Source organism: Mixophyes fleayi, chromosome 1, assembly GCF_038048845.1.
Source record: "Mixophyes fleayi isolate aMixFle1 chromosome 1, aMixFle1.hap1, whole genome shotgun sequence".
NCBI lineage: Eukaryota > Metazoa > Chordata > Amphibia > Anura > Limnodynastidae > Mixophyes > Mixophyes fleayi.
The window spans coordinates 315493411-315503943 of record NC_134402.1 but is presented as its reverse complement, the minus strand read 5'-3'; the positions used below and the strand labels follow the sequence as shown (position 1 = coordinate 315503943).

Below are 10533 nucleotides of genomic sequence, written 5' to 3'. Positions count from 1 at the left end.
ATTGGTAACATATTTGGAAGTGCAGGAAAACTTATACAGCACAGTTCCCCACCCTGCCATTTTCCAGACATCACCAGCTTTTAAAACACTCAGTGCCATGTTCAAGACTATTGGTGCTGGATGTTTGAAAACCCAGACACGCTGGGAAAATTATGTGGCAGAATCAGATATTTAATAGACTGAGTTCACTGTTCACCTGCAGTTCAAATTGTTTCCAAAGGAAATCAATGTAAACAGATTTGTTTAATATGCTGTAATAGAGAATGTGTCTAACAAATGAAAAGTCTATGAGTTGTAAATGTAAGTTACTGCATTTAGCCTTTAATTACTGCATATGCCTGACCTGTGTGGAATTCTGCAAACCCATACTCTGAATATACTTATTGTCCCTTCTTCACTTAACTCTTTCATTGTTCTTCACATAATTTGTCTACCATTTTCCATCGTCTAACACTCAAGTACGGTCTAGCAAATAAAGTTACCGGCAGATACACCATTGTGCCCAAGCCTAGACACTCTTGGATTCATTATACTGGGGGGAAATATGACTTTATTTTAGAAAGAAGATACTAAAGTATATTATTCAGAATAAAATATTTTATATAGTGATATCCTCTTACCAAACAATTAGTGAGATGTACATAAATAAGTAGATTTGTTGTGGTGTATTTTGACATGTAACATAGCATTAAACCTTACAATAAGCAGCATATAATTAACCCAGACATTACACATAATTCATTTTACCTGTGTGTACCCCATCAGCATATATTGCCATCCTGTGTCCTATCACTACATATTGCCATAATGCGCCCTCCCATCACCACACATTGCCATCTTATATCACTATCATCACCACACATTGCCATCCTGTGTCCACAGCACCATCCATTACTTCTTGTGTCTCTCCATCACTGCACAATAACAGCCTTTGCCCCCAATACCTGCCTGTGACCCCTTAATGGCCCTTTCCCCTTTGTAGTACATGTCCTGCTCTGCCAGAGCCATTCGACTGTACCTTAAAGCTCTGCTTATGCCTACATCCCCATGGTTTCCAAAAAAGGAGTGTGACAAGCTCCAGTAACCAAGAACCTATTTTAATAGTTTCTGGCACATGCTTTTGAGGGCAGGCTGTTAATGTTAATAGGATAATAGGTTTATGAAAATGGTCGAAGCTCAGAGCAAAATCAGTACAGCACACTATAGCTGCAGACTGAATTATAGTAAATAGGTTCTCAAGTAATAGTTCATCTTTACAGCGAAATTGAAATTATTTTAAACTTACAAAACATAAATTTATTTATATATATATATATATATATACACACACACACACTACTACTGTATAAGAGTTAGGCAGGTGTGGATAAAATGCTGCAACAGTAGATGGGTGTTCCTGGGTCCCACTGTTTTTCTCCAGTTCTGAGCTGAAGAGCTGGAGATAGTACAATAATGAGTGTCTGCAGGCAACAGTAAAGCATGGTGGAGGTTCCTTGCAAGTATGGGGCTGCATTTCAGCAAATGGAGTTGGGGATTTGGTCAGGTTTAATGGTGTCCTCCATGCTGTGAAATACAGGCAGATACTTATCCATCATGCAATACCATCAGGGAGGCGTCTGATTGGCTCCAAATTTATTCTGCAGCAGGACAAGGACCCCAAACATACAGCCAATGTCATTAAGAACTATCTTCAGCATAAAGATAAACAAGGAGTCCTGGAAGCACATTGCCCCCACAGATCCCTAATCTCAATATTATCGAGTCTGTCTGGGATGACATGAAGAGAAAGAAGAATTTGAGCAAGTCTACATCCACAGATCTGTGGTTAGTTCTCCAAATTGTTTGAAACAACTTCCCTGTTCCTTCAAAAACTGGTCAAATGTACCTAGAAGAATTGTTGCTGTTTTGAAGGCAAAGGGTGGTTACACCAAATATTGATTTGACTTAGATTTCTCTTCTGTTCATTCACTTTGCATTTTGTTAACACTTCTAGTTTTTGAACGTATTCCTACTACTACTCCTGCAGCATTTTTTCCACACCTGCCCAAAACATTTGTACAGTACTGTGTGTGTGTGTGTGTGTGTGTGTATATATATATAAATATATATATATATATATATATATATATATATACTGTATACTGCACGGTGGCTAAGTGGTTAGCACTTCTGCCTTACAGCGCTGGGGTCATGAGTTCAATTCCCGACCATGGCCTTATCTGTGTGGAGTTTGTATGTTCTGCCCGTGTTTGCGTGGGTTTCCTCCGGGTGCTCCGGTTTCCTCCCACACTCTGAAAACATACTGGTAGGTTAATTGGCTGCTATCAAAATTGACCCTAGTCTGTCTCTGTGTGTGTGTGTGTGTATGTTAGGGAATTTAGACTGTAAGCCCCAATGGGGCAGGGACTGATGTGAATGAGTTCTCTGTACAGCGCTGCGGAATCAGTGGCGCTATATAAATAAATGGTGATGATGATGATATATATATATATACAAGTTAACCACCAACCACTCCCAACTGTCACTTCTCCTTCAAGAAATATATAGGTCAGTGTATAACTCTGCCCAGCAGGTGGCGCTGCAGCTTGGTATTTTTTTTCCCACACACGCCACTAGGCATTTATATAGTAGATATGAGAATATCCAATGCATGGAATGTAAAATTTCTTTGAATGTAATACATGGCTAGCACACACTCTATTACTTCACAACTACAATTCCAGCTTTTGCTGACTGGCAGCTGTTATTGTCATTTCTATCAAAACATGGTAATAAAGCCCTGTGTATTTACAGCAAAAAAAACACACAACAGTTTAGTTGTAACAGTGTAAAAGAAATTCAAGAAATTAAAAAAGAAATGGTAGCATGTTGTATTAGCAGACTTTGCTAACTGATTTGTATGCTCTGGCTGAGTCACATATGCAAAGTGTATGGACTTTCTCAAAACTATGGTAGCCACCACTGAGTAGGAGGATAAAAGCAATATTTAATAATTCTATTAATAATATTTCCTGAGAAAATGTTGCTTAATGTTTACATTATTCTTGAACTACTATACCACAATATGGAAAATACATTTTATTACTCTATATTCTTGCCTTGTAGGAATTTACTGTACATGAAGCCTAAAGAACTTTTTTTTTACACTCGACAATAACATAATTGTAAATGTTTGATTTTTGCTGGCTATAGTATTGTTTTCTTTAACATACTTCCAGTAAGTAGAACTATAACGAAAATATGCAATGTAGTCCCGGTTCCTCCTTTCTACTAGTGATACATAGGTAAAATATTTCTACTTGGGAGCTCCCATGATTTCTTTAAATGTAGGAGGGGATTGTTTTTTTAAGAGTGAATTAACCAGATGAAATGAACTAAGCTCAGATGAGATGATCTTTTAATTGTATTTTGCCAATGCTATTTGTTATTTACATAAAAAAATATTTTAAGCCAGAAAAGAACTGACCTGTCCATCTGGTCTGCCCATGTCAGTGCCAGAGTTTGTTTTTAAAAATATTTTTGGTTTATTTGGTGTTTGTGTGTTTTAATGGAGATGGAGATTAGTCATAGGGCCTAAAAATAGCCTTATTCTTGTCTCTAAACACTTTCAAAATTATTGACAAGGCATAAACCGGTAAAACCTGATAAGGTAAGATTCAACACTGCATTATCTTCATGCTTTTTAGGTTTAATTGTCCTTTGACCACTAAGTGACTACAGGGGTGTGATAGCCAACCCGGCACTTACAAACCCGACACACACCACACTGACAGAAAAATGACGATCAGTACAAAAGCGATAATATAATGATAGCGACTAACCATGTAAGTGACAAGTAGTATTTCCGGCAGCTAAAATCCCCTAGAAATGTAAAAAGCGACTACAAAACATATACACTAACAAATCATTTCCCTTGTAATGGACATAATGAAAACTGTGGTTTTAAAGTGGCAATGGGTGGACATTATACAGACTGTGGGTCCACCCATTGCCACTTTAAAACCGCAGTTTTCATTATGTCCATTACAAGTGACGTGATTTGTTAGTGTATAGGTTTTGCAATGTCGCTTTTTACATTTGCAGGGGATTTTAGCTGATGATAATAGTACTTGTCACTTACATGGTTAGTCACTATCATCATATTATCGCTGTTGTACTGATCGTCATTTTTCTGTCAGTGTGGTGTGTGTCAGGTTTGTAAGTACCGCTTACACGACTACCACCGGACTGCAGGTACTCTGCACCTCGATAACCAGACCATATTTGAAATGCAGTAAGTGCAACAAAAATAACCTTTTTTTTAATTTACTCTAAAAAGCAAATGTTATATTTTTAGGATAGATAGGGCGTTCTTTTGGAAGCATATGTGAGAATATTTTTATTTTAATTGTACAGGTAAACATATTCAAAGACAGAAGCAAAAACACTTAAAAACTTCCAAAGGTGACCTTCACAAAAATAGGGCAAACCTATTGACATACGCCAAACTTTTATCTAATTTACCCAAGCAGAGGAATACCAGATATGTGCAATTTATTAGTTGTAGTTATAATTGGGGTAGGAATTCATTTTTATTTTCTTGCTTTTTGGTTTTAAACCACTGGCACATTCAAGAGCCACAAGATCTTTTCTCTGTTTTTTCCTGGCTTGCTTATCACTAAGAGGATGTCCAAGTGATGTCACAGAATGTGTGCTCTGAATTAGAAATGCAAAGCCTTAATTTTTAAGACAATATGTAACAGTCATATGAAATGTATCTGGCCCTAGGCTGTCATTACCAGCGGGGGTACAGAGATGGTGGAGCACAGCTATCATCTTTAGTGGCCATTTATAAATGGCTGTTTGGAAAAATGTGATCTTCAAATGGCTGCTTATAAACGGCTCAACAGTAAGACAGATAATTATTATCCTGTAGTAAAAAGGCCTAAACTAATCGGGCCAGTGCATATATTCTTTGAGGTTTTTACCAGCATCCATTTTTTTTAAATAAAAAAAGTACTTTTGAAAAAAAGTGTGCATTTTGTAAATGGTGTTTAGATTATTTACTGAAATAAACAGATCAATGCCCATTGTGTTGGTAAATTATGGTGGTTTCTGCAGTCAGCTGGTAACGGCCCTGGCAGATTGTGGGTAGAGTCCAAGAGACTTTTCAGGCAGTCCTGATCCACAGCTGACTGGACTGTAATTACTGGTCGATTTAAGCTCACATACTACGGGAACAATTTGTTCAAAAATTAACAACTTGGCGATCCAAATGGTTGCCAAATGTCCAAATGTGTGAAACACTATAAATGAATCATTTCAATTCACAATTTACTTATTTGGAAGTAAGGAATTGTTTTCTTTACTTGAATTATTGTTCCAGATCATACGTAAAATTCAAACATTTCTCTCAGATGAAAAAATATATGCACTAAGCTCCAATTGAACAGGTGTGTCTGCTCCAAAAATCTGCAATAGTTTACATCCTCATAACTTTGTAACCCCTTGATGAAGCCAGGTTTTGCTGGTCTGTTCTATTTCCAGGGGAGCCAAAGGTGGTGTTTCCAGCATCATCAAAGGGGGACGTACAGAAGAATGTCTGTGCATGGAAATTGCCATCACTTGATCTTACAGGGGGTGTTCTAGCAGCTGGGAACTTGTTTCCTAAAGGATAAACAATTGTACTTAGTTAACACTATATATTTCTACATATTCCATGTCATGTAGTAAAGTAATCTGTAATGCAAATTAGCATATAGACAATTATATGCATAGCCATCAATCAAACAATATTTCTAACTATACTGAAATTATCTGGAATCTATTATTAAAAATACGATGTTCTCCACAGGACAAGACTGATGTTACAAAAAGAGTGACAAATAAGGGAATTAATACATTTGGATATATTTTTGTGCAGGGAGCTTACCCAGTGGTATTCAAGGGTGGCATATAAAGAGTGAACACTGTGGAGGTCATTTGCAAAGTGCAAATTTCTGCTGAGCACTGCAAAATCAGCTTAGTTAATTAAAATTAGTTTTATACAAGTGCACCTAGATTGCAGCCTAAGTGCCTAGGTTTGCACAGGTATTTGCGGAGCACCATAATATTGCACGGGCTGAGGGGTGGAGTTGGGCGAAGTAAGGACATTTGTTGTAAAGAATTTCGCAAAAAGATTTCCAAAGAAGAGTTTGCAGAGTAAGATTATTAAATTAAACACAAGAGTGGACAGTTTCATGGTCATTTCACTTTGCAATAGAACTTGAATTTTGCACTCATTGTGTGCCTCCATGTAATAAAAAACAGGCCTGTACTCCCCTCACTGCCTGTCTGTACACCTAGGAACAGCAGAAGGCATACAGCTTGATGGACCGACCAGGTACAACTGTACAAGATCAAGACGTTTTTCTGAGCACATCAAGCGCCAGAGTCATTAAGGTACGTATCTGCATGGAGTAGTAAAACTCCATGCAAATAGGCTCTGCTTACACTCGTAGTCAACAAGGAATGGAGCTCAATATCCGTTCCTTGTTGACTACGGGTGTATTTTCCCTTTCTGCTCTACTACACAGGATGCTGCAGGATATGAACATACGTGTTAGCTCCTGCAGCAGCCTAAGGGTCAATACAGTTGAGAAATAACTAATTAAATTTGAACAAAAACGGGTCCCCCCTCCAAACAATTCCCTTGTGCTGCCAGCCTAATGCTGGTAGTCACAAAATTGTGAGGGGGGGGGGATAGTGGGGTCCCCCAATTTTATGATAACCAGCACTAGGCAAACCTGCTGGTGCTGGTGGCACTATAGCAGCGATACCCAGCCCCGTGCTGAATACACAAGGACTCTTCCCACACCCTTTGGTGGTGGGTGTGGGGTAATAAAAGGAATTAATTCAGTGTAAACACTATTTTAGTTTGTGGAACTACAGATCTCAGCAAGCCCAGGCTGCCATTAACAGTCTGGGCATGCTGGTGCTTGTAGCACTACAAGCAAAAAACAAATATACTTACCAACATCTGTTTTCTTCATATGTAAGGGATCCAATCTTGTAAACATTTGATATAATTTTATAGCTGATATAAATCAGGGCCGTCTTTCCCATTGGGCACAATGGGCAGGTGCCCGGGGGCCCTGCAGCCCAGGGGGGCCTGTCGGAGGCAGCAAAAAAAAAAAAAACCTGAAAAAAAAAAAAAAGACAATACTTACCTTGCGGTCAGCTGGTGATCCGGCTCCCTCCATGGTCTCCTCCTCCGTCGCGCTCGCAGTGTATGTCGGGCGTGACGTCATCATTTTTTCTGTTTTTTTTGTTTTTTGTGTTGCTGCCTCCGACGGGCCCCCCTGGGCTGCAGGGCCCATATATATATTTTTATATATATATATATATATATGTATATCGGGGCCCCGGTGCACTGCTGTGCCTGGGGGCCCAAGAAGTTGTTAAGAGGGCCCTGGGCTTGTATCCCTAATAAACCTCAAAACATTCCAGGTCCTCTAGATGTCCAAAAAAACTGCATCCAAGGTCCTGTAGTTGTCCATAAACAATAACCTCAAAAAAATATTCCACAGGTTGAAGGCAATAAATCTTCTTTTCTTGATGCTTGCTGTATCCCAAATAATCCTCAGGAACTGGCTTGGCAAAAAAAATAATCCATTAAGACGACTCAAACTTTGTTCCTCTACGGAGGAACAACCGCTGCAGAATGAAATATGAAAGACGTGAGGTCTATTTATAACCTACGTTTTTTTTTACTGACAATGTGGCAGTGTTAGCACTTAGACTAGAACCCTTGCTGGTGCAGGAGATACGGCTGAAATCAGCCTACTGCAACTGATTTGGACGTTCACTGCATGGTAATGCCCTTACTGTACATTGCCTACGTTAATCCGCCCATTCCCCATCCCGTTCACTCCCCTAAGACATAGCTGTAGTAAGCCTTTTTTAAAAAAATAAAGAATCAGTTGGATCTGGGCATGCGTACAATGATTTTGTGGAGGATACTCTCAAAACAGGCAGATACGTGCCTTAATGACTCTGGCCCCAAATATGCTTCTTAAATGAGGCTCTGTATAAGTCAATTAGTTTTTATATACAAATCTTATTTTTCAAATAGGTTTTGTTGAATTCATTTTTTATCACTAGAGAAGCCATCTATCCTTCTGACAATAAGATAAACTTAGTTGAGTATCCTCACACTTTAGTTCTACAATAGATTTGAATATGTTAAGAATACCATGTATCCATGCAAATATAGAAGAGAAAGAGACACATTTCTTCTCCACATATTTGCCTTGGGATGGCCTCTTTGCATGGCTGTTGTTCAAGGGAAAAGTCAGAGCATGGGCATGCACAGTAATCAAGTGGCCTGTTGTTTGTTTCCCCCTTCCTCCCTGCACTGAAATCCTCCATAACCTTTCAAGTAGCAGAGGTCAGACCTAGTGCTCCATTTTTTAGCACTGCTGCATTATATGTAATTCCTCTGCATCACTACTGAGCACTAGGGCTTTAGAGGCTAGTATTTATACATGACTACCTTCAATAAAATGGGATGCATTTATACCTCTAGGCTTGTTTACATCTAAGCTCTATAACATGAACAACCATAACACTGCATTCTAAAAGCTTAATTCCTGAATATTTCAAAATATAGCATGTTCAATTTTCCATGTTTAAAAACATGAAAAGTTGGCACGAGTTGCCCTCTCTGTAGCTATGTCCCGGCCGTCACCACGTAGGGTCATTCTACAACTCCAGGGGGGAGTTCTGTTAAGAATTAAATTGGTTCATTTATATATTTTATACATGTTCCTGGGTTATGTTATTACCTATGCCAGTTCTAAACTAGTAATTAATTAGCAGCCTCCTGAGGCTGTTTGTCAGCCCTGTGCCTTCCTCTTTCTGTTTGGCCCATCAAAGTATTTAAGGCAGGGAGGGCTTAGGCTCTCTGCAAGTTATATCGTCCTGTGTGCTGCACATGTGTGGGGTGTGGGGTGTGGGCATCCGAGTACCCCTGAACAAGTATAGTTCTACGGGAAAGGAGGCTGCAAAAGGTGAAGACCTCTGTTAGCCTGGTTCTAAAAGCTCATCTAACAAGCACAGTCCTAACAAAAGTGCATCAAATGCAGTTAAATGATAACCAAAATCTGACAGTGTGCATGGTTGCTACACAAATTGGGCCTTGTAGGGTCACATAAATCCAGATGGTCTGGCCGGATTTGCCCACGGCTTACTTTTATTTATGCTAGGCAAAACAGTAAAATGTATTATGACTAAAGGTTTAGTTCTGTGTGGTTAGGAAGGAGTTAAAAACAACAATGTTACCTGATATGTGCCCTGATGGCTGTATTGGTCCCATGCTATACGCTTAGTGATCAGATTGTGAAACAGGAGGAACGCCGTCGATAATGCTCCCTTGTGCACGTCCCATTCATGAGAAAAGCAAGTCTGAACACTATGAAAAGTGCAGTGGGGCCATTACAGCCATTGAGGATCTGCAGATTTGCACAAACAAGGTAAGTAGAGTATTGATTTTTATTTCAGCTCTAAAATACATTTTTAATTGTGTGTAGTTATCTATAAAACAGGATAGAAGGCAGACTGGAAAATAATGCACCATGTTTTTATCTGCAAACCAGTGCACATGCCAATGTTAGTAATGCTGTTTGTATATGGCCATAGCATGATGTCAATTTTTAATTCTTAAAAGGTAATCACGTTTTTGAAATGTTAAACCGACTTTTCTATCTATTTAATCTTCCTTCCTGTCTATGGTTACCCATAGAGATGCCAAAGACTCCAAACTGGTCCTGCTGAGCTCGCTCTCCATTTGTAGAAGCCTCTCGGTTAGCCACAGCAATATTGCGGAGTCTCAATCCATCATACATTCCCTGCAGCTTATGATACTGTCGGTTGCGTTCCATCAGTTTCTCTGAGAGTTCACTGTATTTTCTCTTGTATTCCTCCAGGATCTTCTTCAGAGAGTTCACCTCCCCCTTCATGGCGGCTAACTCTGAGTCCTTGTTTTGTACTTGATGAGCATACAATTTTTCCACCTGCTTCAGATGTCCTTCTGCTTTGCTGTAGGTGTACTCCTGGTACAATCGCTCCTGGTATACCTGGTTAGAAATTCAGCAAACAACCTAAGTAACAGGAGTAATAACTATCGCTCATGTTGTACTAAGAATATGAGAGTGCAGCTATTGCATTTAAATACAGAAGAACAAAAAGAATATTAATATAACCCATGTAAAATTACTCACACACTAGAACCAAAAACTTATAATGCACCATTGTTAATGGTACATTTATACTGTCAGAATTCTAGTAATATAGGAAGACTGAAGAAATTATTATGATAGTATCACATTTTATCATAAAAACAAAATATCAAATACTTAATATTTTACATTTTCCATAGCCTGAAAACCTATTTACTTTTCACATTACAAGTACTGTGTTAAAAAGCGAATTTAAAAAAACACATAAGATGAGTTGTCACTAGGATGTATCCTCAATGGAATATAACTCTAGCTTACTAAATAATTCCATACCCAC

At 38.8% G+C, this 10533-nt stretch overlaps 1 protein-coding gene across 2 annotated transcripts in view; it reads right to left on the bottom strand.

The window, feature by feature from the left end:
- Positions 1–4375: 4375 nt before the first annotated feature.
- CCNB1IP1 (cyclin B1 interacting protein 1) overlaps positions 4376–10533 on the bottom strand; it is a 49409-nt gene continuing 43251 nt past the window's right edge. The window contains exons 3-4 of one of the 2 annotated variants that reach the window (XM_075192155.1): positions 9755–10094; positions 4376–5646 (exon numbers count right to left, since the gene is read on the bottom strand). In XM_075192155.1, the coding sequence (XP_075048256.1) occupies positions 5462–5646; positions 9755–10094 (525 nt within the window). In that variant the 3' untranslated portion in view covers positions 4376–5461. Of the gene's footprint in view, positions 5647–9584; positions 10095–10533 lie in introns of those variants that run through there. The other variant, XM_075192164.1, reaches the window with a different exon arrangement.